The sequence below is a fragment of the Labrus mixtus genome, chromosome 22 (genome assembly GCF_963584025.1).
Source record: "Labrus mixtus chromosome 22, fLabMix1.1, whole genome shotgun sequence".
NCBI lineage: Eukaryota > Metazoa > Chordata > Actinopteri > Labriformes > Labridae > Labrus > Labrus mixtus.
In genome coordinates this window covers 6,501,110-6,527,978 of record NC_083633.1, presented here as the reverse complement: position 1 = coordinate 6,527,978, position 26,869 = coordinate 6,501,110, and the positions used below count along the sequence as shown (strand labels likewise).

The 26,869-nt window shown below is 40.3% G+C and overlaps 1 protein-coding gene across 2 annotated transcripts in view; it reads right to left on the bottom strand.

Annotated features, from left to right (window-relative positions):
* Positions 1-26,869, bottom strand: part of rerg (RAS-like, estrogen-regulated, growth inhibitor) — a 43,304-nt gene that overhangs the window by 9,051 nt on the left and 7,384 nt on the right. For both annotated transcript variants that reach the window (XM_061030052.1, XM_061030051.1), the window contains exons 2-3: positions 25,012-25,165; positions 3,246-3,302 (exon numbers count right to left, since the gene is read on the bottom strand). In XM_061030052.1, coding sequence (XP_060886035.1) covers positions 3,246-3,302; positions 25,012-25,072 — 118 coding nt within the window. In that variant the 5' untranslated portion in view covers positions 25,073-25,165. The remainder of the gene's footprint in view (positions 1-3,245; positions 3,303-25,011; positions 25,166-26,869) is intronic.

The window sequence follows — 26,869 nt, the reverse complement described above, 5'->3', positions numbered from 1 at the left end:
TTATGCTGCTCCCTGATAAAAGAAAAATGTTTCTGCTGTTACCTCAGAAATTGCCTGTTTTAATGTTATGATTGTGGCTCAGGATTTTCTGGGAAGTTTTTTTTTTTTATATAACAAACAGGATGACATTATGCCCTTGCAGTGGCAATAAGCTTTAGTTTTGTATGTATTTGCTTTGATTACATTGTTTAAGTTGAGAAGTACATTTACAATAAAAGTGTGCCATACACTACTTTTTAATTCATTATTGGATTTTGTGTATAACAATGCGATTAATCGTGATTAATCACAGGAACTCATGCGATTAACGCGATTAAAACTTTTAATCGTTGCCCAGCCCTAGAAATATCATCACTGAGATTCATGTTTTAGATATGTGACATCAATGACATCAATAGGCGACCGGTGAGACTGCAAGTACTGTCCAACAGTTTTTATTATTGTGCTGATCTGTTCACTATATAATGCTCTTCAGAGAACTGACCCATGTAGGAAGCAGGGAAGGGAGTAGGTAGTAGTAGTTGTAGAAGGGACTGTGTGATTTTGAACACAACCATTTACTTTTTCTGAAACCGCCGACTACAAACTGACAGTATTATGTAGTTTGACTGCCAGTTTTTTTTGTTGCAGTATGACAGGCCCGGCTAAGCTGGTTTCTGGTCTTAAAAGGAGGAAGTAAACAACAGCCCAGCTAACAGCAAACGCCGCTACAGTCAGTGTAGCATCAACTTGCATTGCTGTCTGAAAAAAAACTGACAAGTGATTTTTTTTTAGATTTTCATGATTTTGAGAATCAAGAAAGATAATTGTTGGTATCTTTGTGTGATTCGGTCCGATTGTGATTATTTCTGCGTCATGAGAGCTGTTGCTGTCCGTCATTGATGTCTGGTGCTGGCGTCTTGAATTGTGGGAAACCATACACGAGGAAAACTGGTCTGATGCTTACTGTAAATATTTTCCCTATCAGTACAACATCCAGGTATTTTTGGCATGAGAACTCGCATTTGTTCGCATTCTGCATTTTGGCCAAATCGGTACGTACTACTAGTATAGTAGGCAGTTTCTAAAACAACCATAGTCTTTAAAACCATGGTCAAACAAGATACCCAGCCTTTTTAAAATATAGTTTGACTAAATATCTTTAGGTGTGAGAGGCTGTTGGACTAAGTCTTTTAAACTTCAGTTTAAAGTCTTTGTAAGATTGTATTTCTCATAGTCCACTGCACAGCTCCTACATTGCACCTTTCTCTACATTTTGTGTCTTTTATTTTTTATATTTTACATTTTTAAATTCTATTTGATATATTGTAATAGCTTCTTATACTGTATTATTTAAGTGGTTGCTAGTTCTGCGTTATTTCCTTGTTAATTGTTTAGCACCAATACACCAAGTCAAATTCTCTGTATGTGTAAATGTACTTGGCAATAAAAGCCGATTCTGATTCTGATTCTGATTTTTGTATTTGTGAGAGTTACTTGGGCAAGTTGACGTGTTTGGCTTCATGCCTTCAGAGGTGTATGAGAAACCCCTGCTTCAGGAGACCCACAATATGCTAAAGCATTGTGTGCAAATTCCCCCCCCCCCCCCCCCCCCCGAGAGCCTCACCATGTCCCTGGCCTGCACTAAGAGAAATATATTTCCCAGACGGCCTGAACACACAACTGTTTCTTCACAATGGAAAAGAACATCTGAGCATGTTTGTGGCCCTGATCAAACTCAACAGGTAGACTTCTAATGAATTATGAAGGGAGATGAGTGCTGAACCGTAAACACTGGCGGGCACATTGAGATGGATGAAGTACCGCCCACGTTCTGCCAGATCTCCTGTGTTTCTGAGACCAGCACTCTGCACGCTCACCCCCCACCTGTGTGATGTGCCCATAATAGGGTTTTAATAACGTGTCCAACACTCCATGGGGAATTTCATCCGGGCAGTCCTATTGGTCACAGACACCCTCCAACGGTGCTGTTATTCCCATTATGTACGTCAAGCTGTGCTTTCATAGTAGTGACGCCAACTCCGTGGTAACCAAGGAGGCAGATATCACTCTCCTCTGCTTTTCCCCTTTTATACTAAATGATCCAAACAACCTTAAACAGCACTCACATAGTATGAAGCTAACCCTAACGCTAGAAAGCTACTGGGTATATTTTAAAGTTTTATTTAATGGCTTTATTGGCGTTAAATTTCAGATCATCAAAGTGCAAAATTATCATGTATTTGGAAGATGAACAAAAGATGTTGTGCTATATTTTGAGAAAAGGAAATGCATGCCTTTTATTAATAGTAACATGTTATATGTGTCTACACATGCTCCTCTTGCCTCCAATGAATGCTCCAGTTTTGAAAAGTATTCCATTAAATATCCATATGGTGTGAACCCTTTGGCTTTATAGCTGCAGGATTGTGCTCATCATGTCCTTAAATGTAGAGGCTGTTGATTAAAAAAGTGGAGAGCGTGCTCCCGAGAGTGGACTTCCCATGTCGATGATTGCACCTCCTATCACCGAAAACAGACACGCTGTTGAAGAGAACATCAAGTGAGCAATGCGGAGGCTCTGACCTGCCATGTACAGCCAGGAAATGAAAAGCCCCCTCACAGAGGAGATGTGATGCCTTTGTGCCCTGTAATTACAGTGGAGGGAATTGGCCCTGAATGCATCAGCTGCAAAAAAAAAATAAAAAGCCTGGTCTATTTTTTTCACTATTGATCTGAGAGAAAACTTCCATTTTTGGAAGTAAGCAGCAGTTTTGACAGTAGTAGAAATGGTGATTACACCCATGGTAGTAGTAGTATAGTATCAGGAGTGCACAGATTATTGGGGTAATCTTAAAGAAAAGGAAGGCAGCTGTAGTAACTGGTTGACAATAGCCCTATACAGTGTAGCATGCTATATTTATATGCCTGGGATGTCTCGCCGACAGTATAAATGTCACAGAGGCGTAATGGGGGAATGAAGTGATCCCACATCTATGCCACCATCAGAGGTAGTAAAAGAGGTGTCAGGGACAAGATTTGATCGACAGAGCTTTTGATTGACAGAGCTAGCAGGGAGAACAGCGCTGTGTGTGTGAGCATCTCTGAGTCTCCCCTGCTGTTTCTCTACACGTTGTTCTTCCAACAATGCTCCAAAAGCAATTTGAAATTACAAACTGGACCACCAATATCACCCCATTGCGCAATCAACATGAAAGTATAAAGACATAAGGACGGCGGAGCAGAGGGGTGGTGGGTGCTCTTACCTAGTGTTGGGTCATACTCCCAGATGAAGCGTCTGGTCAGAAATCTCACCACCAAAGCTGCAGAGAGAAATGAATCCAGTTCAATAATACATAATGTGTAGCAAGCACAAGAAAAGACAAAACTACTTTGCAAGCTTTGAGAAATATATTTCATGAAGTCGAACTTCCAATGAACTTTCAAACTCCATTTGATCTGCAGAGACCCTCTGCACCTTTAAGAAAAAGCTAAAGACCCAGCTCTTTCATGAATACCAACGACCTTAATGATGATGATGATGGTCTCGACATTATTGATGATGGAAAGGACAATGGTTTTGTTTGATAACGACGACTTTAGCACTTACTGACATTGTTTCCTCTTTTCTAGATCCTCGCTTGTGTTGTACTTACTCTCTGATGAACGTCGCTTTGGATAAAAGCATCTGCTAAATAAATTGTTGAATTGTAGAATAAAGTGAAGATAAGCGTATCCAGATTTAATTATACTGCCTATGTCTTGAGTCTGGATTTTAGTAGTTGAAAAATGAACTAGGATTGCATGATGATCAGCTAATAACACTGCTGATTATATGAGTCCGGGCTCCACTTGTTGTACATTCACTGAACATACGTCTGCTTTAATAGCTAATCAGCTGTGGCCAATGTGAGGCTCCAAGATCCACACGCACGTTAATTATCTTCTCATCTAAATGCTAATACAAAAATGAGGAAAAATCAAATAGCCTTCATCTCTCAAAGTTCACCATTAGCTGCTTTTCTTATACATGAAAAACAACCACAGCAGGCCAGTGACTCAATCTGATTGGTTTGTCATCAACAACTATTCAGCCACAGAGAAATGTTTATGTGCTTTATTTAGACAGAATTAGGAGGTCATTACCTTCTTGTCATACACAGCTACACATTAAAATGTCTGTGTGCTGCATGTGGGAGTCAATGCACCTGTAAACACATATTTTAAATGTAGATACTAAAAACTGTGGAACTGTGTTACAGGAGCTGCATTCAAAAATGATTTTGCCAATCAAAATGTGGCAGAAAATCCTGCCAGCCTGCGTCATTGAGAAGCCGAAATAAGCCCTCGAGTAAGGGTTGTCTTATCAACAGAGTCACAAAAACACCCATGCCTCCTCTGCTGTTGATTAAAATAATCATTCCCCCGTACTCCACAACTACAGCCTCGTGCCCTTTCCCACCTCCTGCAGAAGGTGAGTGCCTCAGTTCAGCAGCTGTTTGAATAAACACTGCAGCTTTTCTTCCTTTAGTTCGTTTAATGGGCTGACATGATGCAGCTGAGACTCCCAGTCCTTCTGGAGAGAGCAAATATACTCAGACTCCAGTCAATGACCTCATATAAAAATATGATATAAGTCACAATGGGCATGTTCAACCCCCCATATTCACCATATATTCCTTTATTTTATTGGAAAAGTATATCAAAGAAAATATACCATTCAAAAGATTACTTTGATTTTCTAGGAGATGCATTTAATCAATTTAAGGCACAGAAACTTGGAAGACATTGCACTAATATGTCTGTGCATGAGGTACTGAGCTGGAGCTATGATGCAGTTAGCCTAGCTTAGCATAAAAAGGTAGGCAACAGGTATCTATTCTTAGACATGGCTGTCTTCAGTATGACTTGAATTCCTACTATTTCCTCAAAACACAGTGGACATTGATGCATATTGGTTAAGATGACACTCCCCAAGCGCTGGTGGCACAGTGGTTAGAGTGCCCGCTTATGGTTCAGGGCGCCCCGGGTTCAAATCCAACCTGTGGCTCCTTTCCCACACCTCATTCCCCACTCCCTCTCTTTCCCTGACATTCAACTCTATCAACTGTCCTATCTCTACAACAAAGTCACAAAGAGCCCAAGAAAGAAACAAACACTCCCATCCTTTCCTTTTGCATATAAAGATAGCCACTTCATCTGGTCAGTTTCCCTTAATCGCTGTAGGTTAGTGAAGGTGTAAGAAGCTAGGATATGCCTTTAGAAATCGGACTGAAGTCTATCTTGAAACCAAATAGCCAAATACTGGACATTGTGCCGTCTATGGGTCAAGCAACCATGTCAAAAAAAGACAAATGGTAATGACGTTGCTTTTGTATGTGCACCTTTCTGCCCATACTTTTAAAACTTTGAGTCATTTAACACACTTCTAGGCTTCGGCAGACCCCTGTAGGAACTCTATTTTCCTTTTTGTTAATTGTTTGCGAACACAAAACCAACAACCACGTGTTGCTTAACACAACCATGTTCTCTGCCGGGGCTGTCATGTGCCTGAGTGACTCCCAATGGGCCTGAGTGGTCCACTTGAGTTCCAGGCATGGATCTGTTTCCTCTTGTCAGCTTTACTGAGCTGCTGCTTGTGTAGAAAAGGGACAATGTGGAAACGGCATTGGCTTTGAACTGGGAGGGAAAAAACATCCATCTTGACCCTGAGCTGTTTTTCAGCTCATAATTAGCCATGACAAGGAAAGAAAAGGAAAACCCATTATGTAGGCCAGAGTGTCACTGCAACGTTTCATTACGCCTCTAAAGGACTTAAGTCCTGGCATTGAGCTCAGGGCGGTGTTTGATGAAGATTGAGAGTCTGCTGCTCAAGTTACTATTTATCCATGACACTTGAGGACTAGCTGTGGAAATATTACATCAATCTGTCCATAAGCATGAGCCCAGCGGATGACCACTAAACAACATGTAGAGAGAGAGGCAGGTCTTTCTTGTGGCATGAACAGGCCCATTGCCTTGTTAGTTTTCTTTTGTTCTTTAAATGGCCTCTTGTAACCTCGTATTGTTGAGTGAGCTCCTCAGTAAACCACATTTCTCTTTCTTTCCTAACACACTTAATGTGTTTCCAGCCCAAGGAGGAGTGTGTCATGCAACTTTCAATTACTCCCCCCATTGCACTGAGAGCAGAGCAGCGGCAGATAATTTGTCATGCTGTAAAGAAGGCAGACTGGCACGCATGTTTCTTCTGCAGGGCACATTCACTTCTCCTGTCAGGCACTCAGTCTCCCACTGAGGTTATTTAGTCGTGTTTGGGCTGCAGTGGCCTGGATTCCAGGTGGACGGTACAACCAATGGGGTGTGAAGGCCATTTTCTCATTAGGGGTAACTGTATCTCCAGCCTTTCACTGCTGCCACAAGAAATGTACACATAGAAGAGAGGAGCCTTTGTTAACAAGCATCAATATGGACATTGTGACCTAAATTCACTAAAGGTTTGCCGAGGGAATAATGTGGACTGTATAACAGAGCTGACCAGATTACAAAGGCAGGCAATTCCCTGGCTGTGTGCAGTGACAGGAAAGCTGATGACTGTGCTGATTGAAAAGAAAGGGGAAGCCTCTCTGCATCCGTCACTGTCATACATCACTGCAGGAGAAACTTCATATATTCAGAATATTTTATATATAAGAGGAGTGAAACTTTCCTTCACGAGACGATCTGATCCAATTCTCTATAGGGGGCTATGATTCGACTCATTAAGATATACGATCCAGCGCTAAAATCTTTGATCTGTTACAAATTGGTAGCTGAATCCAAAGTAACTACTTCACTTTATGGAACTGAGAAAGAAAAATGAAACCAGTTTAACCATTTTAACATCATTTGTTTCTAACAAGGACATCTCAGCTTTTCTGTGCACCTTACTTCATAAACTTTGTAAAGCTCTGCTAACACTTAAAACAAAGTATCTAATCCCCCAAAGAGGCTAAATTAAATCCAATTGAACCATACTAAGAGATCGGAAAAAACACTACGATAGACGTCTGTATATATTATATAGATATATATATATTATAAAGATGACAAATGGGTCATATTTTTCCTCCTTTCATGATTTTGAATGATCATCTTGAATGGTCCCTGATGTGGATGAAAGTTGACATCGCTGCATGTTTGTTGAAAGGGTTAACCGTTTTGGGGGCAGGTTTCAATGCAGCATAAGCAAGGGAGCTCAGAAAGAACTCTTTTAAAAGCAGGCTGTGCTGACACGTCTCCTGCGGTCACCCACTGACACAAGGAAAGATTTTTTCACTTGACAAGTAACAGAATCATGTATTTCCAAATGGAATAATTTCCACCTCATTATATGATTACTAGCAGGGACTACAGACTCAACATTGGAACATTGTTTTTTCCCTGTTGCTGCTCAGGAGATGTTGCCATATAATATCTGGTATGTTCTCGAGGAGATCTCTCCTGTGTTTCTAACACTCCCAAGCTGCACGTTGGTTTTCTTCCAAAGAAATTTTTAAAAAAAAGGCTGAGCAAAAATAATGATCGGATTCTATCAAATTCTCCAACCCAGATCTCACAGACCCATTCTGGGGTTTCAAATTTACATTGAACACATCATCCATGGGAGGTGTTTGCCCAAAGTTGCTTTTGTCCAAAGTGACCTAATCACATTAGCGGCAGAATGTTGGACTAGTAGCAAACAAAGAGAGAGCAATTAGCGGCGCCCATGGACCTTTTCTGAGCCTGTGCTGTGTTACTGATTGTAAAAGTCTCTATTGATTCCCCACGGCCATCAGACGGACTCCCACTGCTCTTTGGTTCCCTTCAGCAACAAAAACACCTCTTTTATTGGCTGAAAAGTAGAGCTCTCCCTGTGCTGTGCAGCTGCAGTCAAGTTTTTAGCCTACCTATTGTATTCATGTCAAGTCGGTTCATATCGCCCAGGCCAGCTGTGCAGATAAGTCTGGAAGGAGGGGTTGTTAGAGCGGGTCTGATGGAAGAACATGACAGTGGAGAATTCAAAACCAGCATTTTATCGAAAAAAAAAAACTATTTGGCCATAAATAGGGAAAAAAATGCTTTCACTAAAACGGGACCTTGGATTTTGGATAAATGTTATGATGTCTTTAGGTTGTTGTGCAATAGATTGTTGCAATCACTTAGCAAAAACTGTTGCTTGCTACTATGGCTGTGCATCCTCACTGGTTTAACAATCCCATTCTGATTATCCTGTCAGCGATTTGATTCAATTTGATATCACAGTGCATCACATCACATCCTCAATTTTCTATATTACTATACATGGCTCCTTTCCCATTAATGAAGGCAAGCAGTCAGGTAAATATCAACTCCTTTTTTTTATTTTAGAAATCCATGTCAACATAAATTGTGTAGGTCCAGCTGCGACTGAAAAAAAATCTACAAGCAACGTTGGTACACAATAATCGATTATGTTCCGTCACTGCATTGCAGAACCGTCCATGTCCACATGTTGATGCATCGTAGGAACGATCAGTTTCAACACCCCTACTGCTGACGTAATCTTTGATTATAGAATTTGTTGTTTATCGGACAAAGATTGCTGGATTTTAACCGTCCAAGGTCTTAATACCTTAACAAAAGCTACAATACCTTAGCTGTTGGAAGTAGGTGGTAACATAGCCAGCAAGCAGATTAACTCAATTAGCCTCTGGCCCTCGTGGAACTCATGCAATTTTGTGTGTTTTTACCGTTTTATTTTGCACATATTAAATTGACAATTTAAGTAGAATATTGCTTTAATTATGAATGCAAAAAGTAGCTGAACAGACACCTAGAAAAATGACGATAATACAAAAATGCAGAGGTTATATTTGATTTTTCTGTTTCCTGTTAATGCACTCTGCCTTTAAAACATGTCTTGTTTATTGCAGTACACTATTTATACTTCATACAGAATGTTCTCACTGAATCCTCATTCACTTAACGGAAAACGATTTCTCTATTACGCGAGTCAGTATACATGAGTCAGAAATATTAAGAATGGAAAATTTTTTACAAAAAAACACATAAGAGACAGAATTTCTCCAGCATGACCTCGTAAAATGAATCCTGGCAACATCTTATTTAGCTGTACAAAGAATTCAGTCTTTAGCTTTTCCGGAGTGACGAAGGTATTCAGTTGTGCTAATTGATGTCATCAGACCTCTGAATTTGCTCCTCTGCAGGCAGGGAATGTTGTTGTTCTCATATGTTGGGTGTAGATTGAAAGGAGGTGAATCATTAACCTGCTGTTTCGGAGGCTTTATTGCAGTTCTGTCAGACATAATGCAGACAACCACTGACCTGCTGCTGTGCTGTTGGCAGACGAGAAGATTCAAATGATGTCGCCGCAAATGCTTGTTAGGGACCAGGAAGTTGAAATATGTTAACAGGGCTCTTGAATATGTTGTGCACCTTATTCCCTGTACAGCCAAACTGTATACATTTGCACTTTCTTTCCTCTAATCATGCCAGCACTTTGAGTTTGTAAGACTCATTACTGCTTTAAATGACAATAGAATCACTGTTTTTTATTGCAGGCTTCCTCTCAAATCAATATCCTGCTATTCTTACCAGGGAAATTGAGTACAGACTTGATGTGCTTGGTGCAGTGATTATTGATTTGTGATTTCCTGCAAATCCACTCAGTCGTTAAAAAGGCAATTAAGAGTTGTGAAGGACACTATGGTCTTGTCTATTTTCAGAGCCGGTGTTTTCAAAGCTATAGTATTGGTTATTAACATCTGTAGAGCTTCATTATTTATAAAAAAAAATGTTCCTGGAGTATATCAATTTGAAAAGGTTTAACTCAAAGTGAACTGAAAAGGGCAGCAGCTTCCAAAGAGGATAAAATATAGGTGTTGTCCAGAGTTTGCAGAGATTTATTCAACTTTTTTATTAATGGGGTAGTCACTTCAAAGCACTGTGATAAATCTGTTTAAATGCTGGCAGCTGCACGTTCCCATTTCTTTTATTTTTTTGCCAGAGAGGGCAGATGGAAACACATTTTTGCTTCTCCATCGTCGTTTTTCTTCTCTAAATATCCACTTTGTAGTATGAAAGCTTCTCCACACACTTATCAGGGAGTAACAGCCCAGATGCTTCAAACAGGCAAACAAATTAGCTACAAAAACACCAAAACCACTTCCTGAACAAGAGGTCAGGCCAATGTTTCCTATCTGAGAACTTTCCCAGAGTTTCTTTCACCTCCAGTCAATCCCTGGGGCATCTCTGCATCCCAATACCAAGACCTCCTGGAAACGCTGAGCTGATGTAAAGTTGAAGGAAATGTGTGCATGCATGTGGAACGAGGACTTTTGGAACTCCCCAAGGTACCAGGGGGCATATTCAATGTCTGTCTGCAGCCAAATATGAAAGTATTAAGTCAGACTTCTCATCATCTGAGACCCTTTTCACATCAGATTACAGCACGCAAATCAGACTCCATTCATATTTATTCTGGGATTTTGCTAATATCCTTTAAGAAAGAATGTGGGAAGGTTGAAGTGAGAGGAGTAACAATAACACACAAGGCAACGATAAATATGACATCTCCCACGAGTGGTGAGGTCACTGTCTGGACTAATTGGATACAAATATTTCCATTTGTGCGGCGCTAGGTTCAGTTGTGTTTCTCTTTTTAGCCAGATAATGGTTTTTCAATTTTGAGGTGCAGTGGCAAAAGTGCAAAGTGTGAGCAAAATAAATACATGAGCAACATTTATATTACACTTCAATATTTATCAAAAACACTCAAAGATTACAAAGGGAATTTAGGTGGCAGGATGCCATTGTGTATTGTTACCTAGCCCATAGCAAAAATAACAACAACAGTAACAGAGCCAAACCCCTAAATTTGGTGGCCAGAGTACATTCTGTGTCCCAAACCTATGTTAACCCCATACAACAATGGTAACAAACTAAACTACACTCTTTGATAGCCAGACAGGATGGACCTGCTTGTCTATGCCTAAAATCAAAAGCCCATCGTTTAAAATCATCAAAGTCATTCTAGCTTTGTCGGAATAGAAAGCTTGATATCTTTGGTAACAGTGACTGAAGATAGGTTGATAGATAGACTTTACTTTTATTGTACAAGAAAACACAACGAAAACTTTGCAGCAGTGAAGGGGAAGGTGCTTACCAAATGACAAATGGAGCCATTGGCTATCGCTTTGCTCTGTTGTGAGTCATTGCTTTTCATGCTGCTTAGCAACGCCCCACAAATTTGATCATCAGCGTGATCCAGAAGAATTGAAAACAGTGCAATTACCATTAAGGAGAAAATAACAGGCGTGAGTAACAAGCATCATTAGGGGACTATGACTTTCCCAGAATACAAAATCCAGTGTTTCAATAATGTCATCATGTCTCACTCTCCAGATAAAATTAGATCGAGCAAGTTATCATTCCACGACTCATCACTCTTCTTCTCTCTCCCTGTAAACTCATTAGTTACTGAGCTGAGCAGATGGTTATCTTACAACATTTAAATTAAGGAGATGTGGGCATAATCAGTGCAACTGCACTTCTGAGAATAGTAGTCATGTTTAACTATTAGCTATGAATTAGTTTATTACAAAACCTATATTACACATGTACAGCCAATGAGTGCTGAGAGGTTTCCTTTTAATACCTAATCAACCAATTTATATCCTTTACCCCAACCTGTTCATAAAATACCAATTGAATAAGAACCTGAGCTATATAACAATATTGAATCTACATAAACAAAAATCAGCTTTTAACTCAATGACAACTCAGCAGTAATAATGAAAACATCGCCCTAAATATCAGTGTGAGTAGCCTCCTCATTGGTTGTGCAGTGAACACACTCCCCGTGTCACAATTTGGCATTCTGAACGCAAGATTGTTTTTTCTGCCTCAAGCCAAGTTCTCATTATAAATCAAGCTGCAATGAAACCATCAGACGGAGTGTTTTTTTTGTCTCCTGAGCCATGAAATAAATTCCACTATAAATCTCTAATGCAGAGGGATTTACTGCAACCACGAGCTCTGTAATTAGCTTAGCTGGTATCGTTGTGGGGATGTTGTTCTTTGCATTGTGTTGACAGATTGTAAGAGAATTAAGAGTCCTTTTATATGAAACAAGATTTATTTTAACGGAAACATGGACGTAGAATTCAAAACATTTATGATGTTAAAAGGGTTGCACTTCTCAATAGGGCCGGGAATCTTTCGGTGTCTATTTTTTCCCCCACCTCTACTTCTCAATACTTTATATAAAGTGTGATTACAAAATGATGCTACTCATAGTGATGAGAAAGCTGACTGCAGTTCTTTGTTTTGGAGATCTCCTCCATCAAAAAAGGGAACCATTTTATTTACTATTTGCCAAAAAGCCTACAAAGCTCACCAGAACCACAACTCCGACTGGTTCTACATAGATGTTGCATGCATCAACAAGCATTTGTTTGCTAACATGATAATGCTAACACTAAAAAATGAACCCCCTCTTTACTTCAGTGGGCATTTAAAGCCTTTAAAGCCTAAACAGGAAATGAAGACTAAAGAGAGAGAGAAAGGAAACGAATGACTGGGCTTTGGTAGTTTTAGACGAGTGATCTGACATGATCTCTGTGGCCTTCTGCTCGTTTCTGCTCAAGGCTAGATTAGTCATGACTGAGGCCTAGTCCAAATGTAGGCGGGTATTCTTTTACGAAGAGGTTTTCCTACTCGGATTCAAAAAATGGATCCCGTCTCCACACGTTACATTCTCAGAAACATCTTTGTCCACTTCAAAACGCACTGTCACGGCTGTCATGAGCACGCCAAGTCAGCAAGCGATGTCCTTACCTTTTGACATGTGAAAATGTTCTCGCCAATCCCCTGCAATGACCATTTCATTTACAAAGTTGTCCATTCAGGCGCCTCTGCTCGTCAACATAGTGGGAGTGCATATAAGCATCAGGTGGCTGTGGCTCAGTTGGTAGAGTCGTGCGTTTTCAGTTACCTTAAATGCAGTTTGAATTTGTACCAAAGGCCAAAGCGCACAGATAAACCTACGTTTCGAAAAATACCCGCCTATGTGTGGACTGGTACTAAAACAGCACACCAAAAATGTCATGGTGGCTAATGTTTGCAGGGAGAAAGGATGTGGGAGTAAAGAATATTTTTCCAAAATGTCCATCATTAATGTTTGAAAGCACATCACATCTGTTCTTATGGTTTTAAAGAATTTGCTATAGTTAAACATAACAAGTGTGTTTTCAGAACTTGCCGTTTCACCTCATTTAAATAAGACGATCTCCTTTCAGAAAATCAGAGCCCAGAGCTGAATGTCCCTCTATTTCATCATTTTTCACCGAGATTTGACTCAATTTTCTATCAGCTCCATCTCTGGGAAATGACTCTTTAAAATCATCTCTGGGAAATAACTATTTGACCACAGGGGCTAGACAAGATAATGGAAAAGATTTAATCTCAAGTAACCTTATTAGAGCCTTTCAAGGATTAAGCAATTAGCCTTGTCCAGTTTGGCCATCAGCAATTTTTCGATTTGCTATAAATATGAGATAAAAACACCAGATGCCCACATCAGTTTGTCTACTTAATTCATTTATATTGAGAGAGAGAAAAGCTCCAGGAACACCTGAGGACAAAGCTAACGCTGAGACATTAGACAGATAAATAGTACTAGAGCTTAATATAGACTAACGATTGTCAAAAAGTCACTTACGCATCGCTTATGTGCACATTTTGTCCACCCTCTGGGTTATAAAAAGTTACACAGAAGCAGAAGCACACATGATTCTGCAAGGAAAGTAAGGGCATCTTGAACTGAGGACCTTAATTTCTTCAAATTCTACTTTCCAGTAAGTAATGTTTTACTGGATGAACTAAAATTGGTTGCCCTGTTGTCCTAATATCCTTATATCCAGTGTAAAAAATCAGACTGTAATGCTTTATGATTTGCTCATACCGGCCTAGACAAACACCAGTTTGTGAAAAAGGAAAGTACTGGAACTTATTTGTTCCACTTAAAGCATAAAAGAGCACTTTATGTATTAAGTTCACTTTGAATGACAGAGGAGTTTAGAAATGCACCGATCCAACTTTTTTATGTCGATCTGATATCTGGGCTTTGGGTATAAACCGATACCGATACAGATCCAATCCGATTCCAGTGTTAAATTAACAACCTGTATTCCTCACTGTGAGGATGAGACTGAGAATCAGAACACTTTTAGAAATGATTTACGTGATGTCAAAACATCACTGAGAAGTTTCTCCTGTCTTTGCAACCCTGCTGACAAAGTAAACCCCTTTGTTTTTTCTGCATTCTTTGTTTTTTTAAACTCATCATTAAACCACCACCCCCTGAAACATGAGCTGTGTACAAGTTGCTTGTAGTCGTTGAAGTTGTTGGCGTTACAAACAAGAAATTCATTCAAACTACTTGGGCTTTGTTGCTAGCATCCTCCATGCTATATTGGCTCCGCAGAGCCTTACCAGTGCACTGATGCTAGTGACGTAGCACACAAAGTGCTTGCTGTAGAACTGAGGTGTATAGATTGGCTTTGAAGATCGGCAACATGGATCGGCCTACTGTCACTGATACCCAATCTAGCTATCTGGGTCAGGATCGGACCGATATCCTACACCAGGATGAGATCAATGCATCCCTTGGAGAGGTCAGAAGAGTTCCCCTTTTCTAAACTTTGGACGAGCTCCATCAACACACAATGGCAGAGAGAGAGAGAGTCAGTCATTCTCCTCAGGGCCCTGCGGCTCGGTAAAATGGGACACCAGAGAGGCTTTGATTTCACGTCTCTGAAGATGCAAGTGGACAGAAGCTTGCAGTTGCTAGGTTAGAACGGGAAGGGCGTAAGGATTCTCACACCACATTCATCCCTTTAATTTAGTCTCTTACAATAGCAATGCAGGGCTATTCATCTGAAGCCACGAGTGACACCGTAAGAGGGCAACCACACCTTGAAAAGGGATCTTAACACACAAAACGATGAATCACTGTACAAAAAGCTGCTCAGAACAAGGAAAGTGCCGTTTTTACAACTGAGATTTTCCACCTGGGTATTATCACTTTAATACAGTGGCCTTTCCCAAAGCATCTATAAGCTCTGCAAAGTTTAAAGCACATCACTGTGGAAATTGTGTTACTTCTAGTCATTCACCAAAAAAAGATATGTTCTGTAGAAAATAATTCAACACTGATTTTCTACTCTCCCTATGAAACAAGGTAGATATGATATGTGATGAGCTTTACTGTCTCTCACACTGTTAAAATAATATAACAGTTCAATTTAGCTCAAGGTTTGAGCGTGCACCACATGTACAGAGGTTTTAGTCCTTCTTGCAGTGGCCGGGGGTTCAAATCAACTTCGGCCTTTGCTGTCATACTCCACTGTCTTCTCCCAAACATTTACTGATTCTCTTGAGCTGCCCTATCAAAAAAAAAAGGAAAAAAAATGCCACCAAAAATGTAGCACAATTTATCTAAACATGTGGGATCACATCATCTGCTGGCCCCACCAGCCACCATGGAAAGCCCTAATACACTTCATCTACATTTACCTCAGTAAATGTGTTTACAATCTTTGGTCTACTTTGTGACAGAAGCTGAAAATGTTTTCCTCCTTTAGTACTTATAAACTGGAGTTACCTTTGAGTACCTTCTCTTTGTCTGTGTCGTATTACATAACAGGAGATGAATGCCTGTCACTGTTCTTTCTCCCTCCTTGTGGCATCTTCCCTTTGTGGCATCGTATTTGTGTTTTTGCTGAGTCATTTTAATTATTCTTTCAGAGTTTTTTTCCCAACCGATTTGAATGATTATGGTTTTGCAGCTCAGCTTGTTGTCGTGGAAATTAACAATGTGCCACCACTCACCAATTATCTTTTTTAACATTTGGCACTCCTATGATGAACAAATGTTTGCAAAGTCATTTAAAATCAAAGTGCTGATGACTAAAAGAAAGCAAGTGTTGCGTAACCGATCTTAAGAAATATTGAGTGGTAGGAGGGGAGCGTGCTGAAACCAGAGCTGAATATTAAACATTAAACTGAACTTTGGCTGATTACTTCAGAAGCAGGAAGTGAAACTTAATGGATCTAACATGAAATGTTAAAAGCACTCCTAATCTCTCAGTGAGCGACACTGGTAAAAGCAAAGAGGGAAATAACCAGCGGTGACTCACTCCGCTTGAGGACAGCGGCGGCAGACAGAGCACGGACAATGAGTGGAGGCGTTGGAGAGTCAGAGGTGTGCACTTAAATTAGTTCAACAGTAGGAATAAGCACTACCACTCAAGAAGCCCACCTCCCTGCGGCACAATCAGCACCCTTTATGGTTCCACTGCATCTTTGTGTTTGTAAAGGGAAGACTGATTAATTTGCTATTTATACAGTCTAGAGGCTGAAAACATGAGCTACAAGGCTCTTCAGTCCAGAAATAAAAACCTCTCTTAGCTCAACCTGTGAGTGTGTGTGCAGAGCAGTGAATAGTCTTAGGTTTGAATATTAAACCAGACAAATAGCCTTCAGAGTGCTCAAACACATATATGTGGGTGACAGACACACACTGTTCCTTTGTGAGGAGAAAAGGAAGCCTTGGGTAGCAGATAATTCAAGAATGGAGGAAGCGAAGGAGCGCGGGGAAAGGCGAGTAAAGTGCAGCAACACAGAGGGAATTCAAGTTCTTTTACAGTTTAACAAAGCTTCAGGCTGCAATAACACAGTGACAGACTGAGAGCCTCAATATGACGGGTAAAAAGTGGTGTTCCTGCTCGTTGTTAGTGTAACATAAACAAGCACTTTATACCCGTTTGGTTATCTTCCGTAAGCACAAAGAGGATCTTTCGTCCCTTTACATCAGAGGATTGGAGAGCGTGACCACATTACGTTTCTACAAACATCTCTCTGGACCTCACATGGACTGCAAACATGGTCTCCGGTAAGGAAGGCACATCAGCGTCTACCTCCTGAGGGCACCTCCTGAGGGAACAAACCTGTCTCAGCAGCTGCTTGTGCCTTTCTACCACCGCTCCATTGAAAGCATACTGCAACCACCCACAGCCTCCTGGTGGGGTACGCTTGCTCCACAGCAGCTGAGAAAAAAGGCTCTGCAAAGAGTCATCGACTCAGCGACAAGGGCTAAACCAACTCACAGTTACATTCTCTTGAGGACACTGACTAAATCCGATGTTTACATCGAGACAAAAACGTAACACAAGACTCTTCACGCCCTGATAAAACACCTCTTCAAGTTGTTGCCTTCTGGATTCTCCCGCACTTCCCGATTCTCGAACAGTTTCTCTTCCCTTGCCCCTGGAGACCTGAACTCGATTCCAAAGGTTAACCTCCTATCCGTCATTATTCAGATAAGTATATTACCGTGAGAATAAAGAGTGAGAGGACATACAACCTATACATATGAGCTACTCTAAATCAGTCAGATCATTCAGGATTCAATCACTTCTGAATAAAAGTCACAGTTACTGTGCATTATTATTTTGACCTAATCAAGTCATTTATAGTCCATAACAGCAACCTGTTTGCACTAGCTAATTAAATTAGCACTTTAGAATATGCTAATGTAGGAAAAGCAATATGTCAGTATTCTTCTTTGTGACACAGCTGGCTGAAGGACGAGCAGTTGCCCCAAGTCATACCAGATGAGCTCTTCACTAACAACGAAGCTCAAAGTAGCATTAACCTTCTGTATAATGTTAAAAACCTTGAAAGTACAAAATGCGATGTAATAACTTTCCACTTAAATCAACTCGTGGGATACAACCCAACAAGATGTTATCACAACACTCACCAACTTGAACTTCTGATACTGCCTTTCTACGGTGACATGAATATGAATTCTATTCATTCATTCCTCCATTTCTCAATAGAGGGGTTCTTCATATATGAATTTGACTTATGGACATTGTGTCTCCATCTCCTTCCATTGCACTAAAGAAGCCAAAAAAAACCTGAGACTAAGGCTGACGTAGGAAGGGATCTGGCTAGGGAAGCAGACATCAAGACCCTTCTGCTAACCAAAACACAGAGTCAGCAAAGTTTAATATGGGCTCAATATCTATAAAAACGCAACTAGTCTTTGATGGTTAAATTCAGCAGTTAATAGATTAAGCTAGCTGGCATCATACACTGTTATGTTACACAGCACTTCATCACAAACATGGAACCAATGGTTGAGTTTTTCTAATATTTCTCCATTGTGTAATCATGTTGTTTTTCTTGTTAACGATGTCTAATTTGTCAAATCAAAATAAACCTTAGATCACCTGATTAAGGTACCTTCATCAGCAGCTGTAACATTTGAAATCCTACTATATGAATGCTGCTTTCACAGTAAGCAGCAGCTGCAGACGTTGAGACGCCACCGCAGTAATGGCGGCCACTGCAAGATGGCAGCGCACACAAATCTGTCAGCGGATTCTTCAATACTGCAGGCCTTTCGACGCTCTGCACGGCCAAACAAATAAATTGGATGCAGAGGCATGGATCTCTAAAACTTTTGGCTTCACTTCTAGGGGGCTGGAGTTTCATCCATCTTTTTATACAGTTCATGCTCCTAAGAACGTCATGAGCTCTGAGTCTGAACAAACTGAACAAATAAGCACAAATTAAAACAAAAAAAGCCTCCAGGAAAGTCTTATGTAACACAATATGGTACATACAGTATGTCACCCTATTTAAAGCAGACGAATACCTCATCTGAACATTCACATAACTCCAATTACTGAAGCCTCTCGAGGCCCTTTTCAGATCTCTCGTCTAAAGGAGTAAAATCTCCCTCTATCATGCTGATTAGAGCACTTATACAGCATAATGCTTTTGATGAGTCACATCTAACTGCTGCTTATTGGTCCCAAACACAGAATGTGAGTCAAACAGGCAGCCAACTTCACAGCTGTAGGATCTCTCTGCTGCTAAAGGACAAACATGTGCCTGGAAACCTGAGCAGCAGTCTGTCGCCGTGCCTCTGCATCCCGTTAATTGCTTGGCCATGCAGAGTGGGGAGAAGGCCTGCTTGATGTTATTTGATTATTTTCCAGGACTTTCATTTCCTCCGACAGGCATCGCAGGAAGTTGATTTTGGAAGCAGCATGATCAGTGCAACAATAATTTGAGTGCAAAAGGTTGGCTGTGCCATTTTTCAGCGGGAAGCCTATTTCAGAGGTGTTATCATGAACGCACATTGTTATAGTGTCAAAACCATTTAGAGACAAGCTGTTATCTTGTACATCGTCTTCTTCATACACTGTATGACTTAAGAAGCAATCAGAGGCGTATTATAAAATACAATATTAATCCAATTTATTCCAAAGTCCACACAGAATCACTATTGCATGTGCTTAACTCTTGGCTCAAATTCAACCTGACAACTTATGCACATAGGCCATGATGGCATAGGTCTGGTGTATTGGAAAACATTGACAATGCAAAGGATTATACAGGAACAAACTCCTGCTAGGCAAAAAAAGAAGAAGAAGCTAATTTGCATCACTGGCATTTTCAATAACATAGTTGAAATTCTGCTGACAACCTGACACTGTATCAAAGATGGTTGAGCCAAAGAAAAGTTGGCCATCTTGCTGCCATCCCTGAAAAAGCTTGACTTCAAACTAATTTGCATCACAATGTTGTAATTAAAGCATCATTTAGACCAATTTATTGCAAATAAATCAAGGCAAAAACCTGTTTATTTTGGATTAATACCTCTGCTGTACGACATATTTCAACCATGTGTGACCTCCGTTTGGTTAAACTACCGATCTCTGGATACAGGTGGAGAGGCCGGTGAAACATAACAACAGAATTTCCAGTTGTTGTTTCTAAATGATAAAGAATAGCTGCTAAGGAACCTAGAGTAGAACTTCAGGAGCCTTCAGCTGAAAAAGTTTGTTTTGAGAAGTGATCAGTTAGAAGTAGAGCTAAATGTAAGGGTCAACATTTATAATGGAAAAACTTTTTTATTTATATGTTGAGAGTAACTTCTCAGTCCAACACAGTAGCTGTAATTCTGTCCAGCATTGTGTTTGTTTTTGTGGCTTCTTGCCCTCTGAATGACTGTTTACATCATACTTCAGACCCACGCATACATTTGGCTGATTCATGGTCCCTGCACAGCGCGGAGGTGGTAAGGAGTATTTCTGAGGCAGACACATGTTGGCTTGGGCCTTTGTTATTGTTTTTCTTTCTGGCAGTCAGACAGGCTGAGGGGAGGAATGTTTGAGGAGCGAGCAGACAAGATGTTTACGAGCTGGAGCTTCACACCCAGTAAATTACATTTTCCCAATCCCCTAGAACATCCAAACAATATCTAAACACACTATTTACTGCATGTGCTTATATGTGTCCCATTGTTTTCACAACGAGATCCAAGATGTATTATAATCTATAATAATATATATAATATATTCTACTGAACTCTAGCAGAAAGTAGGAGCAAGAATCCCCTTTAATTTTTAGTTCATAACTAATGTTAGAATATCTGACACTAGAGAGCCACTGTGGAATTTTCCGGGGGAACCTTCTATACCACTGGGATTTGGACTTGGTAAACTTGGCTTTTCTAGTCTTCTGACTACTCACAGCACTTTTACACTGCATGTCACAGCTACACATTCACACACTGATGGCAGAAGTTGCTAGGTTTAGAGACTATCAGAAGTAACTAATCCCATTCATACACATTCATATTCCACCGACGAAGCAGTGGGAGCAACTTGGGGGTTAAGTCTCTTACCCAAGGACACATTGGACATGTGGCTGCAGGAGCTGGAACCCCCAACCTGAGAAACGATCGACTCAAACGGTCGACTCAACCAACTGAGCCACAGCGGCCCATATTTCAAATGATCAATATCAAACAACTGACTGCCTAACTGTTGCAATGTCTGCAAGTGTTTGATTTGTATCCTTGCGTCCCCCTTGACTTTGTGTTTAAAGTAAGGATATTGAGTTTGTTTTGATTGGAGGGATTTAGTTTACCATTAGCAATAATCATTTAGAAGTGGCACTGCTTAGCTGAAAACATGTTGGAAAACAACTGTCCAATTCACATGGAGTCATGTCTATCTCCTCCCAAACAAAATGTAAGCTCAACATTTAATCTCTGTTTGGTCTGGAACATCTACTGGGACACATTTTCTGGCGGTTTGCTGGTAAATGCACCACCATGTTGACCTTCTTCACGTGGTTAATATTGACAGTCTGATGATATTATGATAAAGACAGCAAGGCCTGTCTTGTGTTCTGTGCTGCTTACAGCTTTGTAATATAGATTTGTAATGCATCTATATCATCAACAAAGATCTATTGTTGAAAGAAGTACATCTCCCGTCTTGACTACAACATTGCCATTTTGTACAATATAAACAGTAACCACTGTCACTCTTCAATATCTTGCAAGAATAATGTCAGACAGTTACAGTAGGAGATCAATATTCCATTTTCATGGTGTTAATCCAAGCATATAAAATTTATGAATATTGTCTTCCTTACGACACTGAATGGTGCTAAAACAATATGAGGTAGAGCATGAATCCAATCGAAGATATTGACTCTCAACAGTCCAGCCCAAATTAGTAAATCATCAGCTGACGTGTTTTTTTCCCTTTCTATCTTTCAAAATGGATGTGGGAGTAATTACTCAGCTTTCTGCTCAAAGATTGTATCTATCGGGATCAACTCATTGCACATGTTTGTTCAACAGACGTGTTTGTTTTGCAGGGGCCAGGTTAAGCCAAAGGGAATAGCTATAATTTCTCTTATTTCCTCACCCCAGTTTCACTGCTCAATAAACCAAAGGCTGCAGAGTGCCAGAGGAGCCACACTTGAGGTAATATACTCTGCTCTTTATAGGGCTGGATGGCTCTGCAGAAGTCCAGGTCAGACCCTCACAAAGTCTCCAGCAAACTCCCAGTGATGCCAAGACTCCCAGCAGGTTGTCTTATTGGGAACACATTTTTCCATCCAGGGGGGTTTACAATCAGCTTCTGGAGGTAAATAATCTCTACAAAAGCACAAATACACTGAAGTCCAACTGATATACTGTTAGCATCACATGCACAAGTACTAGTGTCCAAAGTCTAAACAAAAGTACTTTTGGTGAAGAGAATGTGGAATGGAGTCTGACTAGCAACAAGCTTGTATACGTTTTTTGTTTTTTTTGATGAAATGCTGCTCAAATGAAAAAACCTGCCAAGAAACAAAAATCTGGCAAACATTTCTAGTCTTTGGTGTAAAGCACTTTCCTGCCAGGCTGGAGCTGCCTCTGATAACCGTTGTCTGAACAACACCCTTAAGACAATGGTACATGTAAAGGATTAAATCTAGAGGATGTAATCCATTGACAGCTCGGTGAGCATGGAGCATTGTGGTGAAGACAACATTGTAACTCACTTTGACACATGTGCATATCCCTGTAGGGTTCATTTGAATTACTTGTCCTTTCAATTTCCATCTAGCCCTATCATTAGTTGAAAGCATGTTTGTTTACTTAAGTGTTAAGTCTAAGCCTCCTGTTAACCATTTGGGAAATTCAAGGGGTTGTCTTTCATTTATTTGGATTGTTTATTCTCTGGAGGGGCTTGTGTGCCTTGGGTTATTATTGCTCCATGCCCTATTGTTTACGGTGAGAAGGCAGACTCAGAGGGCAGAACAAAGACCTAGCTGTGGGAGTGTCACCCACCTGGGGGAGGGGTTACTGCCCTTTGTGGTGTCATGAAGGGAAAATCAGCACACATTTTCTGAAAAGTGGAGCAGGTAAAAGACGGAGAGGATGGACTTCTATCACAACTGGGGGGTTTGTAGACAGACTAGGGACACATATTAGTGTTAGAGAAACATGGTAAATTGTATTTTGCATAATATGTGACTTTTAAGATAAAAATCCAGTTCTTTACCAAAAAAAGTCTTCAATGAACATCAGCTTTAGGGGCAGCCCAGAAAAATCTTGCTTTAATATAAATACAAGACAAAGAATAAAGCGCTATGCTATCATTTATAACAGACCTATAGTTATGTGATAAAGCATTTATGATTAGAGAAATTACTCCATGTGGTACTATCTCTTTTAATTCCTTAATTACATTAACAGTTTTAACTTTTGTACTTTCTTTTTAAGTAAATATTTTCTATTCAAGAAGAATTAGAGAGTTTTTACATTATGGTATATATCTGTTATATTGTGGATTTAGTTGAGTGTATTTTACTCCCTGAATCATAATGTTCACACACTTACAGTAGAAGAGGACCAATTAATTAGCATCTGTAGTCTTCCATCCACTAACGGCCTATGTTTGGATGTGAGGTGTTCATTGTTGAAGGGTTCACCAGGGCCACATGGAGTTCAGATATGACAACAATGACTGCTGTCCTGTTGTTTGTCTGTTCTGTCTTTGTGCCAGCCTTTTATTGTGCTGGGGAAAAAAAACAGCTACAGGAGTCATGCAGCTGGATCAGAGCTGGATGAATCAAGTATGTAGAAATCAAATGTTCACATGAACAGTTGGTGTTTAAAGTGAATTACCAGCAAGCAGGTAACATGTCCATCACTGGAACTAGATAAAAGTGGGGTTAAAAATTGGGGTTAGAAATACTCAATCATTGCTTGATTTGAACCAACAGATGTCTGCAATCATTTTTTTTCCTGTGCCAGAGCCAATGTACATCTCCAGCATTTTGAATACTGGAAACTGGAATTGGAAACCCGTGTGAACATGAAAGGTCTTTCAACATGAACCCCTTTGGTTGATAACAGGCTGTAAGTACCTGCATGTATTTGTCACTTTCAGTTCTTGTAGGAAATGCTATCTGACCAAATTGACCTCATACTGTATGACGGCTGAAAGATGGGGCTTTTTTCAGCGCATGCCCTGGATGCTTTGTGGTGCACTATCAACTTATGTGATTCAATATTTAACTAGAAATCATCAGCCATGTTAGTGCTGTTTTATTAATAGAAAGAAAACGCTTCGACACAGTTCATGCAAAAAGCAATGGCAAATGTCTTAGCAGGAATTGGGTTTGGCAGATTGTTAGGTCAGGGCATGACAAGCCACAAGGATGACTGAAAGGTTTTGGTGGAGTGAACTTCATTACATCAGAAGGAGACAGGGAGGGCTAACTGTACTGTACGCCTCTTATTTCAAGGAGTTAAGTCATAGATTGAAGCTTGAATTCCTGAACAAGGGCTCAGACATGCATGTCAGCCATCGCCGGCCTCAACACCATGTTTTACAACCGCACTCTTCAGCTGAAGGTTACGAACTCCTCGGTCATTATACTTTTCAGTAAAGTACTTAAGCTGACCTCCTCAGGCATTTTAATGGCCTCTTTCGACATGGAAGAGATCCCAAAGCATGTTTCCAAACAGGCTTTTGCGACGGAGAAGCAATCTTTGTTGATTTGTAGTCCGCAGGAAACATATGGTCTGTGTTATTGTGTTAGCTACTGGAGAAAACAGACAGACAGCCAACTGAGGCAGAGCGAAGTGCTGTTTGTAGAGGACGGCCGAAACCAAAATGATGTCTACAACTGACGTATCAGTGGGAGTGTAGATTGTAAGATATTTAAGCCAGACCAAAAACAACCTCCTACTGTAATGTCGGCTATGAAAACAAACTGATTAAGGGGAGAAATGATGGGGAGTATTAAAGCACTGACAGGTTGATGGAGCGCAGTAATAACAAATGAGGCAGAAAAATGTGAATAAAGTAAAGTCCACGAAACCTGCCGATATATGAAAGCCAAATTTTAGACTTTGTAAATGTTCATTTAAATGAATGTAAGATCATTCCATGCACCAAACGACAAATCTGTCACATCAGCCTTTTTTCCAGTTCTTTTGGTAACGTTTTGGTAAAATCTTTTGGAAACTTTAGACTATAGAGAGAAGCTCATGCAACACCATGCATGTGAGAAATGCAAACACACACACACACACACACACACACACACACACACACACACACACACAAAGCAGTTTACCTGACTTTCCCACTCCAGCTCTGCCGAAGACGGCCAGCTTCACCTCCGGGCTTTTCGCCATGACAGCAGTTGTGATCAGGGAGGATCAGGGAACCAATCAGTGAGCTCCGAGGTCAGCCATTCATCCTCTCGTCCAAGTAGAAGGAAGCAGCGTCTGAGGAAACAGGCAGGACCAGTTCATATGCGACTCCTAGCTTTGATGGCAGTGCTAACAACTTAATCGTTAAGGCAAGTTTATTAAACTTCTTTTCGATTTTTGAATTCTGTAATTTGCTTCACGCTGGTCGCATTTCTTGAAGGATGTGTTTCTTTTATCACCATTTATGAGTTAAACGTGATTCTTAGTAAAACTTTTCAGGATATGAATGATTGGACTAAAATAGCCTCAAAGTCCAGTACAATATATCACGACAAAGCAAACAGGGCTTTAGGTTGTTTTAGTACACTTTTACTTTAATGGAAACATCCACACTGTGAAAGTCTTGTGCATTTTGAAAAGCAAATAAAATCCATCAAATTGGAAGATTTTTTATAAAAAGAGACTGTGTCCTTGCTGCTGTGGTCTTCTGGCTTATGAGATTTAATCAGATGGTTAGGAGCCTCACATATCTCTAACCTACCAGTCTTATAAGTGTAGACACTCAGGTCCCAAAACAAGAAGACCTCCGCTTTACACCTGTCTCAGCCACTTGAAATACAGAGGCGAGTGGTGTCAGGCATGTGAGAGATGTGAAAGAGAGAGAGTAGATGACGGAGGGATTGTCAGCATCTAAAGAGCTCGAGTCGTTTGAAAGGAAAACACAACTGCAACCAGATAAAACAACCAAAGTCAGGTTTGTTTCATGAGAAAACAACCCTCTGTGAAGTTGTCTCACTGGATAATTGATTCTAATCTTCTTGCCTAAACCAACTGTTCTTTGCCCTCCAACTATTCACCAGAAATACCTACAGTAGAGTCTCATTGAAATCTAAGAGGCTCCAGAGGAAGCCCGAGACATTCTGGCCCTCCAATGGTTCATTTCCAATTAGCGGCAATGCTGACTGAGTTAATACGATGATAAGCACACGAGGCTGAACCTTGGGATTTCATTACATTTATGCACGGCTTGCAGCAGCCTGAGAAGGAGAAGTGATTGATGATTGGAAATCTCATGTTTCCCTCAGAGGCTGAACTGCACTGGAATACGTGAACCTCAAAGTGCAGGTGGACAAGGGGTTAGTTTGCATGACCCATGTATGGAGGCTGAAGTCTTCCAAACTGGCGGCTCGGGTTCAAACCCAACCTGTAGCTCCTTTCCAGCATGTCAATCCCCACTCTCTCTCTCCCTGATTTCTGCCTCTATCCACAGTCCTGTCTCTTAAATAAAGGCACAAAAAGCCCACATTTAAATCCTCTAAATCGTACATTTAATTAAAATAAAAAGACCATGTGAACATCACACTTGTAGCTGAAACACTAGAAACCACAAGTCAAGGGATTAATATTCTAAATTTACTTAAAATCAATTTTCATTTTTCTGCCTGTATTGGCTAAGAAATAAAGAAAAAGTATCTCTTGATTTAAAACCTTTATTTGTCAATAGTTGTCTTCATAGTGTTGTAGTACTCAAAATCGGTCTTAGTCTCGAGACTTTTTTTTTAAGGTCTTGGTCAAGCATTTTTACTCAGTCTTGTCTCGGTCTCAGACTGGGTGGAATCCAGATTTGAAACCAAGACTGGTCAAGACCTAAACTGATAGGATGTTTTTCCAAGTCATACTGTGCTTCCAAGAAAACGCCTCTTTCTAAAAGAACAAAAAATGTCAATTCATTTGTAGTTTGATTTTTATCCCCCGGTTACTGCAGGAACCTTCCCGGTG